The 27,358-nt window shown below is 44.6% G+C and overlaps 2 protein-coding genes across 9 annotated transcripts in view; both read right to left on the reverse strand.

The window, feature by feature from the left end:
• Positions 1-5,313, reverse strand: part of VPS13D (vacuolar protein sorting 13 homolog D) — a 189,632-nt gene extending 184,319 nt beyond the window's left edge. For 3 of the 8 annotated variants that reach the window (XM_006264472.4, XM_059716350.1, XM_006264471.4), the window contains exon 1: positions 1,413-3,141. In XM_006264472.4, coding sequence (XP_006264534.2) covers positions 1,413-1,509 — 97 coding nt within the window. In that variant the 5' untranslated portion in view covers positions 1,510-3,141. Of the gene's footprint in view, positions 1-1,412; positions 3,153-4,649; positions 4,961-5,251 lie in introns of those variants that run through there. The other 5 variants (XM_019476110.2, XM_059716348.1, XM_059716349.1 and 2 more) reach the window with 5 other exon arrangements.
• A 1,338-nt stretch (positions 5,314-6,651) lies between these two features.
• Positions 6,652-27,358, reverse strand: part of TNFRSF1B (TNF receptor superfamily member 1B) — a 30,331-nt gene continuing 9,624 nt past the window's right edge. Inside the window, exons 2-10 of the mRNA XM_059716927.1 lie at positions 22,639-22,744; positions 17,934-18,062; positions 16,844-17,002; positions 15,029-15,122; positions 14,291-14,505; positions 11,901-11,978; positions 11,374-11,411; positions 10,198-10,456; positions 6,652-9,067 (exon numbers count right to left, since the gene is read on the reverse strand). Coding sequence (XP_059572910.1) covers positions 8,766-9,067; positions 10,198-10,456; positions 11,374-11,411; positions 11,901-11,978; positions 14,291-14,505; positions 15,029-15,122; positions 16,844-17,002; positions 17,934-18,062; positions 22,639-22,744 — 1,380 coding nt within the window. The 3' untranslated portion in view covers positions 6,652-8,765. The remainder of the gene's footprint in view (positions 9,068-10,197; positions 10,457-11,373; positions 11,412-11,900; positions 11,979-14,290; positions 14,506-15,028; positions 15,123-16,843; positions 17,003-17,933; positions 18,063-22,638; positions 22,745-27,358) is intronic.

Raw genomic sequence — 27,358 nt, forward strand, 5'->3', positions numbered from 1 at the left:
ACCTACTACTGTTTCAAGTAACTCCCATAAATACTATAATACACATTAAAAAGAGTTATTTTTCCTTCTGTTGTTTTCAGTGTTTTAACCTTGTGCAATTGAGAGTTCAATATACTTAGTCGCTGTCACTATTTGTCCATGGTACATACCTTCATACGGCTTTACAAGAGATTCCTTACTAGGAATAGGAGCAAAAAAGTGGAAATTGAACAGAGGAGGTAGGAGAAAAAGAGCATCTGCAAAGAAAATGGCACACTTGAGCAGATTTAAGTTGTTGGCCTTGGGTGTGCCCCGAAACCTTTCTAAACATTAACAGTGAAGCTTTAAAAAAAAAAAAAAAACAAACACCCCTTCAGACTTTTTTGTTGCAGACTTCAAAAAATTAATAAACCATGAAGGGTATAGTATCAGGAAAAAAAAATGTTTTATTGATTAATATTTTAGAAAATGAAGCAGGTATTGTCCCCTTAGAGCACCTCAGTGGGAAAACACTAGAATGTATTATTTTTGTTAACACTGTATTTTTATGCTAATTTCTTATTATAGTTTAAGAGCAGAGACATAAGTGCCAAACAAAAAGACAAGCATAAAATAGGTCCAATGTTTCTATTCCGGTCTTTGATTAATACAAACTCATTCAAATAATACAATTCCCAAAATGTTAGAGGTGCACCAATATATCAGTCGATACCGGATCAGCACTGGTAAAAGGAAAACTGACATTAGCAATCAGCTTTTTTTGGCCAGTGTAGCTGACAATGTCACCAATAAACACTGTGTGCATGGCAGCCACAGCATGCACGCAGCCAAGAATGCAGCCCGGAAACTTGGAGAGCAGCGTCCAGCTGGTATGTCTGTGGGGAGCAAGGGGTGCAGGGGAGGGAAGGGGCGTGGGTGAGGCAGGCTGAGGCTGTGGCAGGGGCAGCCGGGGAGGGGCATGGGACAAAGCCACAGGCATCTTGTCAGGGGGGTGCCTCCCTATCATTGCGCGCACCCCCAGGGGAGGCATGGTGGGCATGTGCCCCCTAGATTTGTGCGTGCGGTGAGGGTGGGCTGCCTGCTGCAGGCTCAGGGCCAGGGGCTGCTTCAGCCTCTTCCCAGCGAGGGCTGAGTGGGTGGCAGTGGTGCTGGATGGGGGGTACTATGGGGTGGGCTATGGTCACCCCAAAATTCACCTCTGACCCATTCCCTCCCTGTGAGGGCCTCAATCTGCATCCCCCATACCACTTCCCCCCTTACCAGCTAGACGCTGCTCTCCAAGCTGCTGGCAGCAGATTGGCTCTTGGATTGGTATTTGCTGATATGGCTGGTTAATAATCAGCGATCGGTATCAGCCAAAAAAAATCCTTATCAGTGCACCTCTACAAAACGTACCATAGTGCAAAATAAAACATAAGGCTAATAAAACCTACCTTTTAGAAGAGCTACTGAGAGCTGGTCTGTGTTCAGGTTATTGACATATTTGCCCAAATAAGTGTTAAGGACCCAGGCTACCAGTCCTTCCAACATGACTATGCCCTTGGAAAGCGTAGCTTAATACTCTATTGTCATTCTGTGTTTCTCTTTTCCATAGTTACTGCTTGTATTCTGTATGAAAGAAAAATGGATGCGTCAGGAACATACAATACCATGTCTTAACACAGAGAAATTGTGACAATTCCATATAAGTTGTTCTTTAGTCCAGTCACTGAAAAATTAGTATGAAGCATAAAGCCTTCCTAGCACATATGCTTTAAAAAAACCCAACAAAACCCTAACACTGCTCTGCGTATCTATTTCAATTCTCTTTTTAGTCCCAGTTCACAGTATATGCATTAAAGGTCCCCTTTGCATTGGTTTTGTGAACTCCCACAATACCACCTCACCTAATATAATTTTCATCACGAGAGACTGCACTAACCAAAGTTTTCAAACTCCTCCTCAGTGATGTTTATATAATGCTCTGAATATTAGAAAGCACTAAGCATTCATTCTTGTCTTCCTAAACAGTAGTAAGAGGAAAAAAAAAAAAAACACGCATGGAAATTCATCTTTTCATGCTTCACATTCTTTCACAAATTTATTCTGAAGCACTGACAGTGTACCACAATGCTCTCTCTGTCTTCAAGGATGGACGAGACTAATTACACAGGCTAAGTTGAATTAAGGTAAACCTGCTATCCCCCTTCAGCCTCTTCAAACACCCCAGGAAGCCCATCCACAGCTACTTTGCAAGTTTTAAACTTATTACTTTTGGAAAATATGCAGCAGGAAATGGCCTCCTCTATGGCACTGTCCCCTCCCCAACTTGTATATCTACTTCACAGCATCTCTGTTAATGTTGTCCGAGTGCACATTCACACACTACAGCAAAAGCTCTGTTATCCAGTATCCCCCCTGGAATGAGAGAATGCAATTATTAAAATATGCCGGTTAATCAACTTAACCGTGTCAGCGTGCCAGTGCACTACGTGTCCACATCAGTGTGCCAGTGCACTACGTGTCCACGTCAGCGTGCCAAGGGACAGGGAGTGGGGCCCCGAGCATGCTACTTTGCCCTGGGCCAATGTTCACAAGAAAGAATCACAGCAAGTGGGACTCAGCTCGTGGCGGCGAAACCAGAAGTAGGACTTCCAGTTTCACTTTTGCCGCGTTTCTCAGAAGACTGACAGATGCTGGTTAGTGGAGCTTTCCAGTGGGTAAAGTGCCAGATAACATGGCTTTTGCTGTATTTGTTCATTTTAATGCTGATTTAGACAATATTGGTTGTTGTCCCTTCTCCACTCTTGTAACTCCCCACTGAACAACATTCCCAAAGCAACAGCCAAGAAGTATCCTTCACAGCACTGCTTTGTGGAAAAACTGAAATGCAACAGAAGTTGTAGGGATCTCAGAGAATATATAGGTCAGGCTCTTGGAAAAAGACAGAATCAGACCTCCAGACTTTGATATGAAAAGTAAACTCCCTAAAAGAAAAAATGCACTTGATATTTCAATTGAGTGAAAATGCTTGCTCTTGTAGGAGACAATTTAACCCAAGGATAGGAAACACAGGGAGTTTCATCTTCACTTTTTCTTTACCCTGGGCACAGAATACCTCTGTAAAGCATGGGAGTTTTCTTTTGGGGTCAGCCATATTTGTCTGGGGCTATGTGACAGACAGTCTTTTGGTCTGAGTTGGTATCTTTTATTAGACCGACTTGGAGGTGGGTTGATGTTTCTAGCTAGAAACATCAACCCACCTCCAAGTCGGTCTAATAAAAGATATCAACTCACACCAAAAGGCTGTCTGTAAAGCAGGTGCTTTTCTCTGTGCTTCTTCTAGCTTAGTACTTTACATACCCTGAATTTTCATAGGTAGACTATCTTAGTTGATATGCTACAGACTTTTTATTAGTCTGGTCACAATTTTATAATGTATTTCAACGGGAGGTAAGCTTTTTGACGCGTGCCACAAACGAGCCCCGTACCCTCCCCGAGTGCCACTCTGATCTCTTTCCCCCAGCCATTCTGCTGCTCTGCTTTCTGCTTCCAGGCCTGTGCTGCCTGCCCCGCCTGCTGATCTTTTTTAGGCTTCCTCCCCTAGCAGCCACACACCAGCTCACGCTATTTATACCATGCACGCCCCAGACTGGCTACTCCTGTTGTATTTATTCATTTGTCTTAAGTTCTGTAAACACATAACCACACTTATAAAGAAAAAGTTGCCTCACAGGTATGCTGAGCTGCCAGTACCCATTGCCAGAAAGCGGTAGTGCCAGCTTCCAGGCCACCGCCCTTAATTCCATTTCTACGCAGCCCTTTTCTAAAACACTGGCAAAAACCAGTTACTTTGTTTTAAATTTTCTTATTTATCTCTCCTCATTATTTTATTTTATTTTATATATAGATTTTAAGCAGAAGTGCACCGATACATTGGTGCATATGGTATCAAAACCCATACAAGGAAAAATGACAACATCAGCAATCGGCTATTTATTTTGACTGATGTGGCCGATAACGCCGCTGATAAATATGACCAGCGGCCTGGAGAGCAGCATCCAGCGGGTAAGCTTGGAAGAGGGGCGTGGCAGGAAGGGACACAGGGAAGGCAGACTGAGGGTCCCACAGTGAGGGAGGGAGGGAGGGAGTGGGGCTGGGGCAGACGCTGCACAGCCAGGGCGGGGCGTGAGACAGCCCAGCTCGTCCAGCAGGCGTGGAGGAGCGGAGCAGAGGAGTGGGCGACTCCCACTGTTGCACGCACGGCTCAGGGAGGCACGGGGGACACGTGCCCCCTGCATCCGTGCGCGGGGCGAGGGTGGGCCCGCTGCAGGTCGGGCTCTTCCCAGCAACTGCGCTCGGGCTGGATGGGGTGGGGCGGGCAGTGGCAGCACTGGGAGGGGGAGGCTAGGTAAATCCTGGGCAGCTATAGCCTCCCCCCCCATAGTCCCTCCTCCCACCGCCACTGCCCACCCACCCTGAGCGCAGTGCCGGTCCAGCCCCCCAGGCACAGCCTCCGACCCCAAGCACGCAGCGGCAGCCCCCCTGCATAGATCCAGGGGCACGTGCCCCCCCAAGGCTGCATGCAGTGGCAGGAGCCCCGCCCTGCCCCGCCCCAGCTGTGCAGCACCTGCACCTGCCCAACTCTCTCCTTCACCGCGGGGGCCTCCATCTGCCCCCCGCACACCTACCAGCCAGACGCTGCTCTCCACGCCGCCGGGCTGCGGCTCGGCAACCGGATCAGCATCCACCCATACGGCCGGTCAATAACCGGCCATCAGTATCAGCCCCAAAACACTGCTTATGGGTGCACCCCTAACTCCACCGCGGCGGCACTCCAAAGGCACGTATTTTAACAAGGGTCACATATGGGAAGCTTCACTTCACTCCCGCTTCGAGCGCCGTTTGTCAGCCGTCCTGGCCCCCCGGGGTGCGGGCCACGAGAGGCCCCAGCCCGCCGCGGCGGGGGGAGGAGGAGGAGGAGGAAGCGCCGCTTCCCACGTTTCCCTCCGGGACAGCAAACCCGCGCTCGCAACGACCGTGACTCCATTTTTAAAGGGACCCTCCCCCGCTCCCGCGCTGCCCCCCAGACAGGCCGGGCAAACGGACGACGGGTCCGAGGCGGCCAATGCCACAAAACAGGGGCAGCTTTGCCGGCCGACCGAGCCTTTGTGGGTCCCGGAGCCCGGCCTGCCCGGGACAGGCCCCCAGGGGCCCACCTCCCTGCCCGTGAGGGGGTCGCGCCCCCTCTGCACCGCCGGGGGGGCGGGGCGGGTGCTGCGGCCGCCGGTACCTGCGCTCGCGCCGCCGCCGCCTCAATGGCGCTGGGGGCAGCAAGGCCGCGCCCAGCCCGCGCCAATCGAGCGCCAGCTGATGGATGGGGAGCGCCGAGACATCGATGGGCGACGCTTGCAGGCTGCGTGTTTCAGGCGCTGGGAGGCAGCATCAATCCCGCTCCCATCCATACACACACCCCCATCCCTCTCCCATCCACACACACACCCCCCCATCCATCCCCCTATACACCCCACCAAGGTCACTGGTGCAGGAAGGCTTCCTGCTTGTATGCCCCTCTATTTTAGGGGGGTCAAAGCAACCAGCTTGGGGAGGAAGCAGGGTCCCCACGTAGCTTTTCGGGCGCGTTTTTATGGGCTGGAGGCGGTGGGGTTCAGCCTGCCCTGGCCACCTGTTTCACCCCATCGTGTGCGCTTTATTTGATAATGGGGACGTCGGAAACCTGCTTGAGCCCCCGTGTGCGTGTTGTCAAAAAAAGGCAAAATACCTGAGCAGGGTTGAAGGGGGCCCGAGTAAGACACTTGCTTGAGTCCCTCTTTGGGTGTCATCAGGAAAAGGCAAAACCCAATTTATACCTGAGCAGGGTTGAAAGGGGTTGAGTAAGAGATCTGCTTGAGTCCCTCCTTCGGTGTTGTCAGGAAAAAGCAAAATCCATTTATACCAGGGTTGAAGATGTGCTCGTGTTTTCATGCTAAAGGGATGTTTCTCTCCTTCCTCATCTCCCAAGTATGTATACTGCGGGCATGATTCAATGCCCACTTATGACAAAGGTAGACAAGGTTCTTTGGGTAATTCAGATATCATTTATTAGACCAACTCAAATAGTTGGGACAATTCTTGTTAGCAAGCTTTCGCGTGCGAATACCTTTTGTCAGGCTGAGGGAACATCTGCAGTTGGTGTGTGGTATTCTTCCTGGATGGCATGAATAGTAAAGACACTTATAGTAAAGTGAAGGCACTTAGGACAAAGGCTTTCACTGATTTTTCAGTGAGATACTCATAGCAAGTTCAGCTGGTAGTCAAGTGCTTATATGGAATAAGCCCAATTGTTGAGCACTTTGCAGAAGTGAACCTTATGAGAGTAATCCACTGCACCACTGGTGGGCCAGGAAAGTCGCTAACATCAATCTTCAACAAGAGACTGGACAGTCACCTTGCTGGGGTCATCTGACCCCCAGTTGTCTTTCCTGCCTGTTGCAGGGGGCTGGACCCGATCTCCCAAGGTCCCTTCCGGCCTTACAGTCTATGAATCTATGAGTCGGATGGGCACAAGGATGCACCCAAACTAGCTTGCAAGATCACGGCTTTACTCAACTAAAGCTTAAATTACTAAACCCTTGAATTGCACATAGAACTACACTAAACGAGCAGCTCAATTAAGAAAATGCTAGAGACTGATCATGACCAAACTCCCTTTAATCACATTACAATGACAAGTAAAAACCAAAAGGTAATGAATGGCTTTGGATACAAAAAGTATGCAAACAGAATTAAACAATGTCCCTCTAAAGTAACAAACAAACACGCAAACAAACATAAAACTCCAAAGAAAATGTAAAAACATGTTCACTGCAAAGGACAAGAGAGTTCAAGTCACAGGTAATTATAAAAATAAACATTTAGACCTTTTAGAAAAATTATACAAACATACATTTAAAACACTGCTTTGACATCAATACTTAGATACAACATCTGGATTTTCCTTCAACCCCAGAATACAAATGGCACAGTAGATTAACTGGCATGCCAAAATTTCTCCCTCTCACTCCCCTCCTGTTCCACCCTTCCTCCCCCCCAAATCACATTTAAAAATCTTTGGGCTATGTTTTGATCATGGTCTCCTGAGATAAAAGACATTCAACACACTGAAGGAGGCACTCTGCACCATATACAATCAGAACTTTGGCTTGTGTGTATTTTGCAGTTTTGAACTAATTTCAGTGTTTCCATTTCTTAGAGTCTATTCTGAGCATAGTCTTAGATGTAAGTGTAAAACACAGTTCAATATTTCACCTCTCAGCATCTCCATAGCCACACAGATAACCCTGAAAGTTCAGGTGAATGTGTAAATTTACATTTGTAATATCTACATGTCTACAGCCAGGATAAGATGAATATCACTTCAAGGCTTCCTTCTTCAATCTAAGGCCTCAGAAAAATATTTGGCATTCAGTTACACTTAAGCAATTCCAATGGGTTTGAACATGTCTGAGGAAGGCAAAACTGGCACTGCTGTCTGACATTCAGGCTGAGGCACTCAGTCACTCTACAACAGGTTTCTATCCAATACAGACAACAGAGCTGCTGGTTTAACATGATGATAGCAAATGCAATCCCAGGCACAAAACTCGAAAGAGCACAGACTTCTGCCACCAGGTTTAAAAGCAGATTCTCCATTATGGGTCTTCCAGGAATATAACCTTTTTGTAGACCGACCACTAGGAGACCTTATTCTGTGATTCAAGTCAATTCAGCCCTTCACAGTATATTCTTATTCAATTGCTGGTTGAGAATCCTTTCCCTGAGGGCCTCTGAAATGAGCCATTTGTGCTATTAAGTTGCCTAGATCACTACTACTACTACTATTTGGAAAGTAGAAAAACGTAACTGTCAAATACATTTTCCTTATTCCTTGAGGTCAGTTTCAACCAGAAGGTCACATTAAACTGGCCACAGCACAAAGGTGGCAACCCTTGGAAATGATAATTAAATGAACAATTACCTGCTTCAGAGAAATGAGTTCTACTTTATATTTTTTTTTGTAAAATAACAGAATATAAACTATGTACAACTGATGTAATAAGTGCATTTCTTTTCATTGTCGAAGTAAACTAAATACTTGTAGTCTTATATAAAAGCTCGTATAAAAAAAATTGCCTTGCAATCCACAGAAGTCTGAGACAAAAGATGTGTTGTGATGCTGCAAGACAGAGAAAACCCAAACACAACTAAAAAAATATAGAGGACTAGAAGAAAGATCTGAAGTGCACGTCCTTCCAAAAACTACATATTTTAGTGCGTGGGTGGGATAAGAAATGATGTAATTGAGCACAATGATTTTAAAATTAAAAACATGCGACTAAGTCAGTAACACTCAATAGCTGGTCACCAACTCATTTCTCATGAAATGCTGATGGGATGTCTGAATCAAATTATACTAATGTAAACAATATTAATTGGCCCCATCACAGAGTCTCAGCAGAAAAGTCAATTTACATGAAGACAGAATTAACTTTCTTTCAACCCTAGCAAAGGCTAAGGGTGAAGACTCCTGACAAAAGATGACAGGAAAAAGCTTGCACAAAAGCTTTTTAAAAATAAACACTGACTTTTGTAATAAATTCTTCTTCAGTACTTGAATCTGTCATATATCAGAGGTTAAAGCATTTTTCCAACTCTTACCCCATCTATACACATGAGATTTTAAATCTCTTTAAAAATGCTACATTTCACATAACATTTATTTTACCAGATTAAAAGCTGCATATAGAGTTTATCAGTCACCATCCTTTTTAACCGCTTTTCATCCCCACATCTTGAATACCCAAGGGAAATGGTTTTTCTTCTGGAAACGTTAAGTCTTGAAGTAAATTATCCTCAGCTTCCACTGAGAGTTGAATTTCAGTCTCTCTTTTCAAAGGGTTCTCTTCTTTTGAAAGGGGAATTGTTTCCCCTGTTGGAGTACAGTTGGAAATGTTTTCATGATCCATGGTGTTGGAACTCATCTGATCCAAGAACTGTGAACTGTGGTCCGAATTACACACTTTAACAATACAAGTTACATTCACCTGGGTCCCTCCATTACCAGAGTGTTCTATCAAACAAAAAGGAAACAAAAAAGTGGACAATGAAACCTGCAGCAGGATGACTTGATTCTTTAACCAGTTCAATGTTTTAAGAAAAAATGATTAATTAATATAAATAACTGATCTTACTCTTCTCACTTTACCAAGAAATGGTTGTACCACCTGTATTTAAGATAATCCAGTTTAAGAATTTCTTTTCAGTTGCTTATAAAACCTTGCCTATTTTAACTGTTTGGGCTAAAATTTCCTGGGGAAAATTTTTCAGCTAATTCAGTTATCTAAAACAATGTTAAAGAAATCTTAATTCTGCACGAACAGCCTTACTTCTGGCTTTTCCTACAGCATGTGCTTGAATTTTCCATCTTAATGTTCTTCTAAGATATGGTTTTGTAGTGTGTGTATCTATCTATCTAGATAGATAAATAGATACACACACACACACGTGTGTGTGTGTGTGTGTGTGTGTGTGTGTGTAAATAAATCAAGCCAGGGTTATACACTAAAAAAATCAATTTCCTGAATATACATACTGCATTCTTTAACTATAAGATGCCCGTACATATTTTTGCTTCCTATTTTAGGGAAACACCAAAAATCCAAATAAAGGTATAGATTTACAAAATGGTGCACATAAGAGCTTTTTACTTTTGTTTTTACTCCAATTCAAGATGCAGGCTATTTTTTAAAGAAATACTTTTACTCAGAAAGTGCAGCTTTTAGTCAAACCAATAAGGTATCAAGGGTGCTTTCAGTATTCTCAATGTTTGCTTGCTTTTTCCTCTTCCTCTACATCCCATTCCTCAAAGCTCTCCCCAATTGCGTTGCTTCACTACTCCCTTTGCCTCCTCCCACATTCAGCTTGGTACCTACAATGATGCTGGCCCCTTTGCTAGGAATACTACATTCACATCTGTCCATCTTCTTTTCTGCTAACCTTGCAATCCCACTTCTGCAAGCAGTCACTCCCCCCCTTTTCTCATCAACAGCCCCCACATAATCCTTGCTCTGAACTTCTATCTTGTGTCTTATTCCATTTCAATTTATGGCATCCTTTATGTTAAAGAAATAACGATCATCAATAATTAAATACCAAGGAATTGTAGAGTTCTCAGGTATTCACCTCAAGATAGAATCTCACCTGAGCTGGCAGAGTTGTGTCTGTCTTCATCATGATGCTTACAGCCTTCTGATGGCAAATTTTTCTGGTGAGTGTCTTTCTTTTCAACCTTTTTATTATTATTAGTACAGATTTTTGCTGACCCAGTCGGGTTGTCCAAAGAGCTGCTGCTTGACCCAGAAGTGTGCAAGAGATGTTGCTCCTCCTGCCCAGAGCTACTGGATCCCTGTACTCCTAAGCTTCGTTGCTTTTTGTCAGATTGTTTCTCCGTGGAGAAGGGCTGAAATATTGTTTGGTAAAATAGCAGGTCAAGCTATTAGAAACTTCAACAAGAAAACATGGCAACAGTTTGAAATAAAGCAAAGGGCTCTCCCCACTGCTAGGTTTAGATCCCCAGCTGTTTTAGACTGGTGTGGTTCCATTTAAATAAATGGAGCTACAGTAATTTACACGACAGAATCTAATCCATTACATCATAAGTCTGCATTTAGGTGTTTCAGGAAGCCATCAGTGATCTCCATACAGTAAAACTGATGACTCTTAGGGTACCATTACAAGCTGGTGCATATTGAGCTCTAATCTGGTGTATACTGGGCACATCTACAGAAGCGGTTTAATGCAGAGTTGCCTAATTAGCTCTGCAGTAAACATCTCAGCATCTGCACATGCAGTGTATTAGGACGGTGTAAACAAATTAACTCCACCACAGGTTAGTACTTGTAAATACAAGCACTATCCTATGGCAGAGTTTTTTTACTCTGCAAAAAAGCACATGTAAATGCCGACGGGGCTGGCTGGGGCACAAGGGTGCTTCAGTGCAGGGGGCTGCATGCCGACCAGCACTATACTGGAGCACCCTTGCACCCCAGCCAGCCTCTCTGTGGCACGGTGAGCTGGGTCAGAGCAGCCCTGGGCCTCCTCTGACCCAGCTCCACATGATGTGGTCCGGGGCACACATGTAAGCCCAGGAGCCGTAAACTCTGGTACAATATGCATCAAAGTTTATTACTGTGCATTAATAGCAAGTGTAAATGTGCCCACTGAACTCTGATTTGATCGGGGGGCCAACTCAGCCCCATGTTCCCACAGTTACGATTTGTGCCTCTTATTTTTCCTTACACTCTCATTAATGACAAATGTGACTTACCAAACATTGTTTAACAACATGGGGAGAAGGATGAAGAAAGTGATACTCACTAAATTTGTATCTCCGACTGCGTGAGAACAGATTTGGCCTGCAAGCAAGAAAGGAAAAAGTTAGTGTCTTGGATTGCATTTTAACAAATAATCATCACTCTTGGTTCAACAAAGATTCTGATGTATTAATTAAGCTAAACAATGAAGCTTCTCTGGAACAGTGTCCAGAGAATATAGGATTCCAATAAATAACCTCAATCCTGGTCATGATAAATAAAATCGATACAATAATAATGGCTTGTCTTCACGTTAAGAAGGGCTACGAAGTGTGGGGAGAGTGTGTTGCACAGATGCTTGATTTCCCTGGGATGTTTCTTACTTCTTGGGCCGTGTCTGAAATCTGAGGGATAAAGTGAGATTTAAGCGGGGTACAGCCCAGGCTCCACACTGGCTCTCTGCACAGCATGAACTTTATCCCAAACACCTAAGGAGTACTTTGGACAGAAGATCGGGATTTGTTTGAGTTCCAAATCTAACTGGAAGTTCAATTATTTAGTCTTCCCCCTCCCTACTCCCTTGAAGCTCACCTTTTTTTCTAAAAGCAAAACAAAAGAAGGCTACTGCAATTGCCACAAATACTAAAGACGTCACTCCTACCATCAGACCTAAAGAAAGTAAAAGAAATAGATAGTTAGGTAGGTAGGTTATAACAAGTATTTTCTAGGGCAGTGCGAAACAGGCCCTATTCGATTCGGATTGGGCCCGAATCAGGGACAGCGATTCGATCTGTTGATTCAGAACACTGTCCCTGATTTGATTTGGCCGAATCCGAATCTGAAGATTCGACGCTGATTCAGTGAATCATAGATTTGGACAGAGGCACAGCTTTAAAAGTTTTTTCTACATACCTTGAGGTAGCAGGCGCAGTTCGTGATCACTGCAGTGCTGGGGCACATACAGCATCTCGCAGGAGCACAGGGGACTCTTCAGCGTGCTCGCCAGCAAACCCGGAAGTGGACCGGAAGAACTCCCGGTCCATTTCCACATCTGCGAGGGAGCACACTGGGGGCCCCCCCGTTCCACAAGCCTCCCAGGCTCAGCAATCGGCCGTGGGGGGACCCCAAGTGCCTCCCCAGACTCAGGAGGCACCAGTCACCAAGCCAGGGGAGCATGGCGGGGCCCCCCTGCATGCTCTCCAGCAGACCTGGAGGTGTACTGGAAGTGCTTCTGGTCCACTTCCGAGTCTGCTGCCGAACAGGCTGGGAGCCCCCCCATGCTTCTGTGGGATGCTGCATCTGCCCCAGCACCGCAGCGTTCAGAGCCCCTGCTACCTAGAGGTATGTAGAAAAAACATTTAAAGCTGTGTCTATGTCCAAATCACCAAATCTGTCCGAATCAATTTGGAGGGTTTCAAATCTATTCGGAGAGATTAAAGGGTCCTCTGATTCGATACGGATTTGGAGATTCAGCCACCAAATCAAGCCAAAACTCCACCGAATCGAATCAGGGACCGAAGCTTCGCACAGCCCTAGTACTTTCCATATCTTTGCTATAGGAGTTAAACATGTCAGAGAACAGTTGTATGTCTAAGTTTAACATGAGGTGCCGGTTTAGGATTGTTAAATACGGAGGTCCTAGAAAGAGAATTCCCGAGGTATGGGAACAGCAGAGCATATGGAATTCTTTGCTATATCCTTAACACACAGGTCTCAGAAAAATACTGTAGCAGGAATGAGAGACAGCATGGGTGTCTGGTGCCTTCCAAGTCTGGGGGGCACCAGCAGGGCACAACTTGGGAGGGGGTCCCTCAGCGGCCAGCCGGCAACCCGGGGGGTTCCCCAGCAGCCAGTCACCGAGTGCACCAGCAGCACGGTGGTGGTGGAAGTGGCACCACTTTTGCATGTGGCACGGTGGAAGTGCCAGGACGTCCACCATCAACGCCCTGCCGGTGGAGCCAATTTCAGGTGGGGCACCGGCGCTCTCCTAGCCCAAATACCAGTCGGAGCGCTCGCTGTCAGGGGGGGCACCATCACTCTCAGGGGGGGCATGTGCCCTCCCTACAGATCGCCTACGAGAGACAGCATGCCTGCATGTTCAATATTGTGGGGATTCTAGGCTTCTTGTAGTCATCCTGGGAAACATTACAGAAATTAGAACAACTTTCAGGAGATTTAAGTCAAGGCCTACTTTTAGGCCTTGTAGAAGACCATTATCTAGGTAGTCTAGCTTAACATTTTCTCCTTCTGGGCTGCATCTTCCAGGAGACACAATAGATAACCTTGCACTAAATCCATCAGGAAGTTTGCCAGGTTCACGAAGGAGGTGGTATCACTTGGGCAGAGTAAACAATTTGGAGGGAATGTACAAACCAGTCTCAGCAAGCCTAGTTTACGGTTATCTAACTGGCTAAGTACAGGCAGTCAAAATGCCCAAGGCTGAATCAATTCAATCTTTGCAGGTTAGTCTAAACTGCGTAGACTGAACTAATAATCAAGTGAACAGACAATCACTTTTGATCCCGAAAATCCAGCCACATGCCTTCAGTGGCTCAGGCTAGAAGCCAGGGCACGCTAGAGCACACCTCCCTGGTTGGCTGGAGCAGAAAGCTTGGGTCAAACCTACCCTGTCCACTCTAGGAGACAGAGGTTGCAGGAGAGATGCAAAGCATCCTGGTATGCTGGGGGAATCAGTTAAGTCTGATACTACATCCATCTAGGTTTATCTTAAACCAGTTTTGACCATTTTGAAAGCAGTTTATGTGCACTGAACTTCTGTTGTGTTACAGATCTGAATTGGTTTCCAAACACTTTTCCGGTTTATGTGCAACTTCTGTCCCTGACTCCAAGCACTGAGAGCTTGTGCTCAGGTATAAGTTAATAAATGATCAGAAAAGAAACTACAAAGAGACAGTTAGCCATGTTAGTCTAAAATCAGGGCACAGTGACGGAGAGTAATTTTAAATGAATAAATAGCTCACCAATCTGAGGAACATCAAGGGGAATGTTTTGTTGAACAGGTCTAGTTTTTATGTCTGAAGTCCTAAAATTCAAGCTTTGCCCTGGAGACTGGTAAGTGGCTGGAACTATGGTATGAGGAGATATTGCTTTGATGGTGGTACTTAAGTCACCTATAGGAAGGTCACTGCAGACTGTATCACTTGTGAAACTTCCTGGAATAGACACGAATTTACAACTGTAACAGGAAAAAAGGAGAATTTAAAAATAATAATAATAGTAGTAATAACAACCTCCAGACACAGTTATATATAGGGACCTTGTCCTGGCAAGAAAAGCCCATTTCGCACAAGGTTCATGGTAGCCCCACCCCTCAGCGCTGATTGGTAAAGAAGTCCCGCAAGGGAGGAAGGACGAAGGGTGGCTGCCATCTTGACTGCTGGCTGGCCTTTGCCCAGCCCTGCCCTTCAGCACGAGCTGGCGGAGAAGCCCCAGGGTAGGAAGTAGGAGGGGCAGCCACCATCTCATCTACTGCCCCTTTGTGCTGCCCCACCAGCCAGCACCTTGCTGTCCCAGGCAGGCTGTGAGGCTTCAGCTCCACCCAAAAGAGGAAGACTTAATAAAAAACCTGTTTTTATTAAGTTTTATTTTTTCATGGATTTTGCAGGCAACCCTGGATTTTATGGTTTCTGCAAAATCCACAAAACCACAATCTAGGTAAGTCCCTGCTTGTAGGCCATTAGATTAAGTCAGCAACTTACACTGTATGTGGTCTGCAGGGGGCAGTGTAAGATTCTTCATCTGAAAAACTGCCGGGGGGACAAGGAGTGCAAATAGTATCCTTAGTGTCCGTTCCTTGAAACAAACAAAACGATTCCAGTTAGACATTTAGTCAGAAACAAAGTGAATCATAAGTTATGTAGCTCATACAAGTCGTGGAAATACTATGGAACCTGAACAAAAAATGCAGGCTCTGACAGCCTCACGAAAAAATTAACCACTTAGGTATCACACAGCCAGACCTTGGGAAGAAAGAATCCCAGTTACAGACAGAAACATTAAGTGGTTTCTCTCTCTACACCCCTTGCAGTCACAGGATTTAAATGTTGAAGTGAAACCTGCTGGTAAGGTTAAAATGGGGTATCTGTGCAGTTTTTGCTATTCTTTAATCAGGCAAAACTCCTATTCTATTCAGTGGGAATTCAGCCTGTGTAAGCACTGCAGGATTTGGTGACCCTAAAAAAATATAGCCCGCACACAACCCTGTCTCTCTGATGCTTTTTCCTAACTTCAGAATGCTTGTTGCCACTCTGGGGCCAATTAAGGTAAACCTGAAATTCAAAAGGCTGCAAATAAATCTTGGTTACCAAATGAAATGCTCAGAACTGAAGTTTCTTGCTATAGAAAGGGCAACAGGGTTGTAACAGACCCTTCCTACTGCACACAGCATGAAAAAGCAAGATGAGAGACTAAAACTGAAATACAGTAATAATAACAACGATAATGATATAAAAGAGCTCCACTATGAAGTTGCTGGTGAACCTAAAATTCAAGAGTCACATACTACATCCCAGCATTAGTTACATTAACATATGTCTTAGAAGTACAGCATTGATTCTGGTGCCCTGACCCAAATCCATCTCCAGCATAAAGATCTTCCTCCCTTAAAATTTCCCTGAATGTTTTATGTTTTACAGATACACTGGTGATGTGCACTAAAATTATAAGAATTTGGAGTGTTCCACCCAAAATGCAGTTACTTCTGTTGATGAGCAATGTGACTCCTGCATCAAAACTACAATCTTGTTATTTTTATACAGTCCTTACTAAAGAAAAGCTCTTACTGAAATCAGGATTGAATAAGAACAGCTATAGTGAATCCACAGTATCCCTGATCCTGACAATCTAGTAAGCTCTTTGGGTTCTTTGGCTGCAAAGTATTGTAAAACAACAAAAGGGAAAAATATATATACTCACAGCCCTAATACTATGTTGAACCATGATCCCGCAAAACCTTGTTTATGACAACAGGAAGGCATTTGGTGGCTGACTCTTGTGTTTAAGAAAATAAAAGAACCACTGCCAAAATGATAAATAAATCATTTAGCATTAAAACATCCCAACTGATAAACTTCAAAAGCAAAGTAACATCCAAGGTAATGGAACCAAATTTAATGATCATTTTGGCTAGCTCTTCCCCTTGTCATATTGTGATCTGGTTTATTAAATTACAGAATAGAGAGTTGATTAATGCTTTTGACTTAAACAACAACAATAATAATAATACAGTAATAGACAGACCAAGCAGCTGAGGCCAATGTACAAGATTGATCAATGGCCTATTCACTTCCTTTCAGCTCCAAAAGCTCCCTGAGCTAAGTAGAGAGAATTAATATTTAAGCAAACAGAGCTATAGTTGCATGCAGGAGAAGACGGACAGGGACCTTTACTCTCCTCCTACCCATACTGATGTAACTCTTCTGATTTCATGAAGTTACTCCCAACTTACAATATTATGAAAGCAGAATCTTGCCCATTCTTTCTTTATGAACTCTGGTCACTCAAATTTAACTTACCTGGTTTAGAAACTCCATAGCCTTTTTGACATTTTTTGTGTCTTTTACAATGCTTGCAGCTTTTCTGATGCAACTTTGTGGAACAGTACATATTCGCTGAGCAGGTACAGGCTCTGTCCTGTGTTGGAGTGCATTCTCGAGTCTGCACTAATCCTGTTCCTAAAACAAGATGGCAAGGTGCCATTAATGATAATTACAATGTCAGGCCCCAAAAAGGCAGATGACAGACAAATGAAAGATGGATGGCAGAGATGCCAAATGGAAGTTAAATGGTAATTCTTCGTCAACAGGTGACCTGCATCCATAATCCTTTTTAAAGGGAAAAGATCTTTGCAGCAAGTTATGTGCACCTGCACACACATTTTCGGAATTGCCTCTTTGTACAGGTACAACTTGGATCTACAAAATGTATACCTGGATTCTTCCACATACAGTTGAACTGAAGCTAGAAATCTGAAGCTGAAATGCTTCCAACTTCCCCATTTTAAACATAAATATTACCTTATTATGAGGGGAAAATATACCATTTAATATAGTACATTGGTCCTACAAGTGGTGAAAACTGTAATCAAGGGGCTGCCCCCATTTTTCCCTATTAGCAATTTACTAGTACTTCATTTGCATAAGATGGCAAAGACTGAAATTGCTTTCATTGTGTTTATGGCATTTGGGGAACTATGAATATTAAGAACATCATCTAACAAAAACTGGCATTGGGAACATCTAGGTGACAGAAGATAAATGCCCCAAAGTAATTTAGGAAGTTGAAAGTGAGGTTAAACCAATCCAAATCTAGAGGCAGACTACAAACGCTGTTTCCAAACAACTGAATCCTTCTGGGTTACATTCCCTGCCGCCCCTCCCCACCCCCAAAATGAACTGAGTCCCTATGCAGATACCCAGTGTAAACTTCATATGCCACTTTGACCTTTATAAAAGAGCTTATGCAAGACTGTCGTCAATGTATAGGGCTTTGGGCACAGTCTCTGCATGCAGGTGAATTGCTCCCTGAGTGCCTAAATAAAATTAACTCTTTCATTCCTGGCAGAATTAAAACAACACAGTGTCCTATTTAATGATACCAGCATACCATTTTTGCAGGCTGGTGAGCAGCCAAAGCAGCGTGGAGCTCGATTCCAGATCTCTGTGTACGTATTCACTCCGCATCTCTTACACTGCGTGTCAAGGGTGGTGCTGCAGATTTGATCCATGTGGTAACCTACAAAATAAGCAATGTAAGTGTCTCATGGAAATGACTCACTGGGATCTGTGCGTGGTAAATTCCATTAACAGCAGCGAACAAATTGCATTTCATCATACTTCCTCATATGCTAACATAACTGTTAAAAAAAAAATCAAGACCGAGACATTAAAGGATAAAAGCAAAGCATGACCACAGTATTCTCTTGTTGTACCAAAATAGGAGCAATAGCAGCACACAAGACATGACATTCTGTCCTAAAATACTTAATTTTCTATGGCATTGGGAGACTGGTTAAACAGCTTAGTAATACCACAGATTGACAGACGTGTGTAAGCCAAGAGTCATTTACTTAAATGGGAGTTACACACATGTAACCAAGCGCAAACTTTGATTTCTGGCATAAAAAATACATGTTTTGGCACCACCTCCTTCTAGTCACAATCTCAAATCATTTTCAGAAAATATGAAGGCCCTGATTCAGCCATGTGTTTCAGTACATGTTTGAAGACAAACACTGTGATTCAAGCCATGCATGCTTGGTCTTTTGCTGAAAAGTGACATGAAGTTACACTCCTGAATACACAAAGTTAAGCACATGCACAAATGCTTTGCCTGGATGAAGACCCGGCCTTTGTAAGGAAGGCTCAGTAAGTATCACTATTAGAAAGAAGCCTGAGTTAAAACTCTAAATTCAAACACCAAGAAATTTAGAGTGCAAATCTAAATGTTCTCAAAGGCTCAGCTAGTTATAAACAGATGACCTACCTCTCTCCCTACAGTCACTGCTGCATGGGTGCTAGCCCTAGACATTTAGTGATGCTTACTCTTGCTATTCCATGTGGGGGCTACTAACAAGGTAGTAAAAGGGACAGAACAGAGTCCAGCTTTCCTAGATCTCAGAGTGGCTCCTGTGGGTCTATTGCAGGAGTGAGCAGGAACCCAGCATGCCACCTTAACAGAGAGCCTGGAATTCAAGGAGGAATACAATGCCTAGGAAACCTCCTTTCCCATGCCCAGTGCTCTGCTCTCCTTGTTACACTTTCTAACTGAGCTTTGTTGGCTGGTTCTGCCCACTGAGACAGCAGTGCATGAACTTTCTGAGGTTTTAAAGGCTTGCAGTGGGGTGAGCTGCTTGAATGTGTGGTTGTTATGAGAGCCACCCCTGCTCTCTAATCCCATGACTAAGTACAGGGGTGGTAGTGAGGAACCAGAAGCACAAGCATGTCCCTGTTGGGAGAAAAGGAGAAGCACAGCTTAGCCCTCCTCATTCTTGTTTAAAAAGTACAAAATAAGGGAGACCCTACATGCCAGAGAGGAATATACTTGCAGACCTTGCTCAATGAGAGGAGCACAGAGACACCGCTGAAGAAATCATCAGAACTGGCTGTGTCGCCTATTTGGAGGACCTCTATTTCAGGAATTAGGATTTGCGCAGAACCATGAAGCAGGCCCAGTCAGGTAAGAAAGAGAAAAAAGTATTTCCACATATTGGTTTTAAATATATTTACCTGCAATTTAGAATTCTCCCTCCAGCATTCCGATGACAGCTCAGGCTCTCACATTTTCATACATAAATGTGAAACACACTTTAATTCATATTCACAAATATCAACAAACCCAGACCCTGGTATTGTGATTGTGACATGTCAAAATAAAATGAAGGCTTGAAGTATAATGAACACCTGTACTGAGTTTAATCATGAATTATGTTATTTGCTTATAGTGCATTTTTAACACAGGAAGCCCAACACATATTTCTTGACATCTTTAGTCAATTCGAGCAGCTTAGGCTGCTTCAGCATACGCTGGTTTCCTGCTTAATCTCCCAAATCTCACTGACAGGAACTTTGCATTTGCAGAGACAAAGTATCTTCTCAGCATGTCATGAGTCAAATGTCACCAACTTACAAATGAGTTCTGTGGCTCATCTCGGCATTTTGCCACTTCATGACAAAGTTATAGCAACTACTATGACCAACATATTTGATGGACCAGTACAACCATCACAAATTCAGACTTCTTCTCGACAATCAAGCAAAAAACCCTTCTATGCTTAACAACTGCTTTTCACTGAGATGTTACCACTAAATGTCACTGGAGTGCAGCAAATGTTGCTATAAATCAAACTAGTGGTTCATACACTGCAGTGCCCTGTGTGACACCTGGATGATGTGCGAAAAAAGGCAATAGACTCCATTATGAATATTTACTGAGCAATCTACTCAAAATGAACTCTTTGTACTAGTAATCTTGTGTAGCAATAGCAATTACATTGTACCCCCTACAGGGTGTTTTTACACCTGCTGGGGGGGTGCTTTAATTAGAGCAGCTCTAATTAGAGCACCTGCAGCGTCTCGTGTATCAGCATCCCCACACTTCAAAATGGTGGTGGGCGTTTTAACTAATGCTTGATGTCATTGCACAGCCACTGGCAAGAATATTTGAGCGCTCGTGGCGGACTGGCCAGGTCTCGGAGGACTGGAAAAGGGCCAATGTGGTCCCTATTTTCAAGAAGGGGAGGAAGGAGAATGCAGGCAACAACAGGCCATTCAGTCTCACCTCCATCCTTGGCAAAGTCTTTGAAAGATTATTAAGGCTCATATATGTGAGAGCCCAGCAGGAAAAAATATGCTGAGGGGAAACCAGCACAGGTTCGTAGCAGGCAGATCATGCCTGACTAATCTAGTCTCTTTTTACGACCAGGTTACAAAACACCTGGACGAGGGAGTAGGGGTTGACATCGTCTACTTAGACTTCAGGAAGGCCTTCGATACAGTATCCCACCCCATACTGGTGAACAAGTTAAGAAGCTGTGACTTGGATGACTACACAGTCCGGTGGGTGGCAAAATGGCTAGAGGGTCGTACCCAGAGAGTCGTGGTGGATGGGTCAGTATCGACCTGGAAGGGTGTGGGCAGTGGGGTCCTGCAGGGCTCGGTCCTTGGACCGATACTCTTCAATGTCTTCATCAGTGACTTGGACGAGGGAGTGAAGTGTACTCTGTCCAAGTCTGCAGATGACACAGAGCTATGGGGAGAAGTGGACACGCCGGAGGGCAGGGAACAGCTGCAGGCAGACCTGGATAAGTTGGACAAGTGGGCAGAAAACAAGAGGATGCAGTTCAACAAGGAGAAATGCAAAGTGCTGCACCTAGGGAGGAAATATGTCCAGCACACCTACTGTCTAGGAAATGACCTGCTCAGTAGCACAGAAGCGGAAAGGGATCTTGGAGTCCGAGCGGACTCCAAGATGGACATGAGTTGTCAGTGTGACGAAGTTATCAGAAAGGCTAACTGCACTTTATCATGCACCAGCAGATGCATGACAAACAGAACCAAGGAGGTGATACTTCCTCTATCGGGCGCTGGTCAGACCGCAGTTGGAGTACTGTGTGCAGTTTTGGGCGCCACGCTTTAAGAGGGATGTGGATAGCCTAGAGAGGGTCCAGAGAAGGGCCACTCGTATGGTTAAGGGCTTGCAAGCCACGCCCTATGAGGAGAAACTGGGGCACCTGGAACTCTTCAGCCTCCGCAAGAGAAGGCTGAGAGGCGACCTTGTGGCTACCTATAAATTCATCATGGGGGCACAGAAGGGAATTGGTGAGGTTTTATTCACCAAGGCGCCCCTGGGGGTCACAAGAAATAATGGCCAGAAGCTAGCAGAGAGCAGATTTAGATTGGACATTAGGAAGAACTTCTTCACAGTCAGAGTGGCCAAAATCTGGAATGGGCTCCCAAGGGAGGTGGTGCTTTCCCCTATTCTGGGGGTCTTCAAAAGGAGGTTAGATGGGCATCTGGCTGGGGTCATCTGAACCCAGCACTCTTTCCTGCCTATGCAGGGGGTCGGACTCAATGATCTATTGAGGTCCCTTCTGACCCTAACATCTAACATCTGTGAATGAGGAATAAAGCGCCCTTGCTGCCATTTTGAAGTATGTGGACTCTGATATACGAGATGCAGAGGCCGCTGGAGTGTGCTAATTAGCACATTCCAGCAGACTCGATTGCTCCGACAAGCTGTAACATCAGAGCAGCCTCCCCACACGTGTATGAACAATATATTTGCTATTACTGTGCTTAGTCCTCACTTGGGTCCTCTTGTGGTTTAGTTATATGCTTTGTTTGCATAAAATGGTGTTTTTATATTTTTCACCGAAGAGTTTTTGCAAAAAATACAATTGGCAGATGAAGCCAGACTTGTTCACACAGAAGACTCCCAACAAACCTCAATACTCAGCCTGAAACTCAGCTGAGCTTGCTACACCTCAGCAGGTGTAAGAACTAAATCTTGCAAAACAGTTTGACCTGAGACTCATGCAAAGGGTCAGCCATTCGGGTTAATGAACAATCCTGTAAACCCCTGCTAGGTTTCAGTTTTATAGCACAACTTCAGCTCTGGCAATTGGCATCTTGCCCTGTTGTAAATATTTCTTACAGTCCCAGTATCAACATAATTATGTCTAGAGTCTCAGAGCATAAAGGCAGCAAGACTTCAAATTCTGTCAAGTTTAAAGATACACCACATCTGTCTGCTCACATGAACAGATTCATGAATAGACAGTCCTGATCAATTTAAATGGAAAGTCTGTTACCTGGATGACATTTGCTGCAACATTTCTTAATGGTTTCTTCATAGTACTCTGTGCTTGGGTCTTTGCAAGTGTCAAGCTCGTCTGGTGTATAAGGCAATGAATATTTCTAAGGAAATCGAAAGAAAAATGATCTGTTACAATCACATTCCAGCCCTCAGGTTGTTTTCTTCTTGCTTTCTGTTGTTTTTCAGGAAAAACAAAAAAGGCAATGGTTAATGTTTAGTTATTCATGTGTCCTTATTATACCTTGTGTGTACACTGATAACTTCTCATTTCCCAGTTGATCTAAAGACAATATAACATTAGATACTTTAGTTTTAAAGATAATTTGGGGGCGGGGGTTGTTTTGATTTGAGGGAGAGAGGGTTTGTAATCAGTTCAAGGACAATTTCTGTAATATTTCAAATCAGAACCAAGAAGATTAAACAACCACAAGCACAGGGACAGTTTAATGTACGATCTGAATTCAGTACCAGATTTAATAGTTTGATTACATCTCTGGTGTTGAATATAATTAATATTACCAGTCCCAAAACTGGCCATGTCTACATGTGCATTTAAGTGTACCTAAATTTATGGCACATTGGCTTACCACGTCTACATGTACATTAATGCGCTTTAACTATTTGCGCCTAAATTTCATACCTGCAAATGCAAATAATCTAAATTTGTCATTTTGAATGCGTGTTAAGGGTGCGCACATGTAGATGCACACCTTAATGTGCATTAACTTAAGCTAATGCGCACTTGAGCGTCACATGTAGGCGCATCCACTGAGTCATACAACCAAAAAATATTGGACTTTTTTTTTCTTATTTCTGGATCTTTTGGGCTTTCTTCCTTCACATTTTTAAGCCTACTCCACAATTTTGCAAGCTAAAATTTTTAAATGTAGAAAGAGGCTGAGTTTCACATGCAATTGCTTGATTTCAGCCATGAGACATCCAGAGAAACAACCAATATTATGAGGCTTACGTTAAAATTACAAGACTTGACAATACTGCATAACCAATGTTGAGTATATCCCGAGTGAGAGCTCCAACACTTTCAGTGTTGCTGTATGTTCGACAAAACCACAGGGCACGAGTTGGTATTTATAGATGAGAAGGAACTGGAGCTTCTTCCTTTATTTTCACAGTGACTTCACATTTTAACTAGATCTGCAGTTTGTGCACATTGTACTTTCCAGTGCCAAATCACCAAAGTGAAACATACAGCTTCTAAAATACTGCTCTGAAATTTTTCCTGGCATGTTAAAAGTGCAATAAAAATGTGATTATAACTGATCCTGGGCAAGAGTCCATGGTCCATCTAAATCAGCTGTGTTCAAAGTTGTCTTACTGGCTGCTGAGCAGAAAACAAATCTCACCCAGTTCACAAGGCTTTAAGCTCCACTTGAAAGTGGCTTGATTCTGCAGCCAGAGGTCTACAGAAGCCTAGGCAGCCCATTAGGTTACTGTGGTTAACACAGGAGTTGGCAAGATTCGGCCTACAGATCAAATTCAGCCCACCAGGCCATTCTATCTGGCCCACAGGGCCCCTCCAAAACACAGTTATTACCAGCCCATGGCTGCCCCTCCAAAAGCCAGTCAGAGGCAAGCTTTCAGAGGTTGTGCGCCATCAGGCTGGGTGGGCTCTGTGCTTCCACCTTTGTGGGGCTCTCAGCACTCCAGCTGGGAGCCCCATGTGGAAGCACCAAGCATGACGGTGCGCAACTGGACAGCTGGTGAATGGAAAGGGAAGGTCCTGCCTGCAGAAGGGGGTGGGTGGGAGTGGGTGGGTGTGGGGTTTGTGGGGTTTGTGGGTGCCCCCCCCCACCCCCCATAGTTCACAGACCCCGCCACTGGTGGCAGTGGCAGCAGACCATGGACCTTCACGGTGCTCATGGCCCCCAGCTGGCAAAGCCCCCAGCAGCGTGCAGCTCCAGCTGAATCCTGGGAGCTGCACATGCCAGCACAGAGCCCGCCCAGACTGACCCACTGGAGTGAGCCTTCAATCCAGAACAGGCTGGTCCTGTGCCAGCACGCGGGGCTCCTGGCACTGCAGGCAGGAACCTTGTGCCATCAGGCCAAGCTGGGCCAGCTCCATGGCTCCACATGGGGCTTCCAGCATTCCAGTAGGGAACCACACGTGGAGACATGGAGCCAGCCTAGCCCGATGATGCGCAACTCCCTGAGGCTCCCAGTCCATATGCCATTAGGCCAGGCCGGCTCTGTGCCTCCACATGCAGCTCCTCAGTGGAAGCCCCATGTGGAGGCACATAGCCGGCCCTGCTTGGCCCGATGGCACATGGCTCCCACCTCCAGTGCCAGGAGCCCCATGTGCTGGCAGCCAGGAACCAGCCTGGTTTGGCTTGAAAGCACGTGCCAGAAGGCCAGGCCAGGTGGGCTCCATGCTGCCATGCACAGCTCCCGGGTTTCAGCCAAAGCTGTGTACCGCCAGGGGGCTCTGCCCGCATACACAAGCACACACTCCACACCCATCCCCCCAACCATACTCCACACAGTATACAAGAATAAGACTTTATTTTGAGCTATTATGCAATCACCTCTATGTACACTATACAAACACAAGTAAATCTGGACGCAAGTATTGTTTGAAATAAAATTAAAATAAGTTATAGTAGATGTTTGATTTATAGCATATGAAATTTTTTTCTGGTTCTAAGATGGCAAACCCCCCTCCCAAAAGGAGTACTTCCAGGGTAAGGGGAGGAACATCCAGTGGCAAAGGTCCGGGGTTAGAAGTGGGACTTCTGGTCCCAAGATGGTGATCAGGGGACGGGGTACCTGTCAAGGGGTGGGTCTACTGTTGTGGCCCTCAAAAGCTTACCAAAAGCCATGAAGTGGCCCTCCAACTGAAATAATTGCCCACCCCTGGGTTAACATATGCCACTTGCTATAGTTAATGATGCACAAGGGAGTGAGATGGCTAGCACCTCCTATGGCCACATTCAACCCTCCTGCCCAAAGGATCAGATACTCACTTACAGCAGGGTCCAAGAGAGGTGACCTTTGAAATGAGGCCAGAGTAGCGTTTCCCAGCTTTTTGATACCTGGGGCACACTTTTTTTCTGGATTAAAATTGATGGAACACTTCACTCTTACGCCCTACTAAAAGGTGTATATGACATGCACAATGGTGCGCAACTTTTGGGCTTGATGAACAATGCTGAGTAGGTCTGCTGGCCAGATCCAGTCCGTGGGCCTGATCTCACCACATGGGATTGGCATGGCTGAAGCCCAATCCTGCTTCATGAGACCTATGGGGAACCCCGAGGACCAGATCTGATACTGCGAAAGTATAATTTTTCATGAAATGCAAAACTCTAGAACTCTTGGTTCAGAGAGGATACCTTTTCTTAGACCAACTAAGAAATCGCAAAAAAAAATTATCTTTTTCTGCAAGCTTTTGGGCACACATTTTTCATGGCACATGTCTGCTGCTCTCATGGCACGCTAATATGCCATGGCATACCCTTTGGGGAAATCATCAGGCTAGAGCAAGGCTCAAATTCACATATCTGAATTTGTAGCAAGCCACTTTAATCCCGGTACCACAGCAACCCTAAAAAAGGCCTGTTTTGGTCTAGTTCTTGCTAAGCGACTACGTGAATATGGCACCTTCTTAGTCAACAAGTCTGTTCCCTGCGTGTATTTAGGATTCAACCTGCCTGTTGTCTGTGTGTGCACACACGCACATATGTAAATAAAGTGTAATTTTTCTGTATTTTACTCCCATCAGGTCTTCATAACCGTCATTGCTGGGGGAGAGAAGGAGACAGAGTTCTGTCACTAGCACCACCCAAACGGACGGGAATCTTTCCATTTCCGTCATTGAGCCTATGGTCTACTCACAGGGTGGCCTGCAAAGCCCTCATGACAGTCAAATTATGCCCCAAATTATACCCATGCAATTCTGGCAAAGGTAAGAAATCCAGGCCTTCTGACAAAGGTAAGAAATCCAGGTTTTCTGTACCATTGAAACAACATGTCAAAGGAGGGCATGGTGAGTATCCCTCTCAGTACTTTCTAACATTGTAGACCACAGTGTCCACCAGCTCAAAAGAAAATACAAAATGGTGCCTCGGAACAGCAAGATTGCTTATGAAACAATGTGGCTGGCTAGAAAATATGTATATTTTTTATGTTTGCAAACAAATATTGCATGGCAGGTCAAATGTGTCTGTAGCACTCATAGCACACCCAGGTATTTATACCAGCTGGTAAAAAATAGCATAACTCAAGGACTTTGATGAACAGTCATCAAAATATCTGATAAAGATCAACCCTTGCCTCAAACCAAAAAAAAAAAACCCCTAACAGCTAGTTAGAGAGTAGGAGTTTCCTGACAGATCAAAAGGGAGCTGCTCAGAAAGCGTTTGATGCTAACTGACTCTGTGCAGACTAAAAAAAATGCTTCCATAAGACTAAAGAAACCTCATTAACACTGTTGCTAGTTAGCTATATACATTTGGAGAAGGACCTGATGAGAAGGAGAGAGAAATAAAAAAAAACCCAGGAGCATCTCTTCTGGAGCCAGTAATGAAAATATCCTTCCTCCTTACTGGAAAATGTGTTTATATTGTATTGTGTCTCCACATCATGACTAAGAGAGAAATACACTTCCCAGTATCATTTAAAGGAGCTGTTTTTTAGTTGATTAAAATGATTTACTGTCACATTTATAAATATAAGCCAGTGGCAAATGCCAGTACCAA

This window comes from Alligator mississippiensis, chromosome 13 (assembly GCF_030867095.1).
Source record: "Alligator mississippiensis isolate rAllMis1 chromosome 13, rAllMis1, whole genome shotgun sequence".
NCBI lineage: Eukaryota > Metazoa > Chordata > Crocodylia > Alligatoridae > Alligator > Alligator mississippiensis.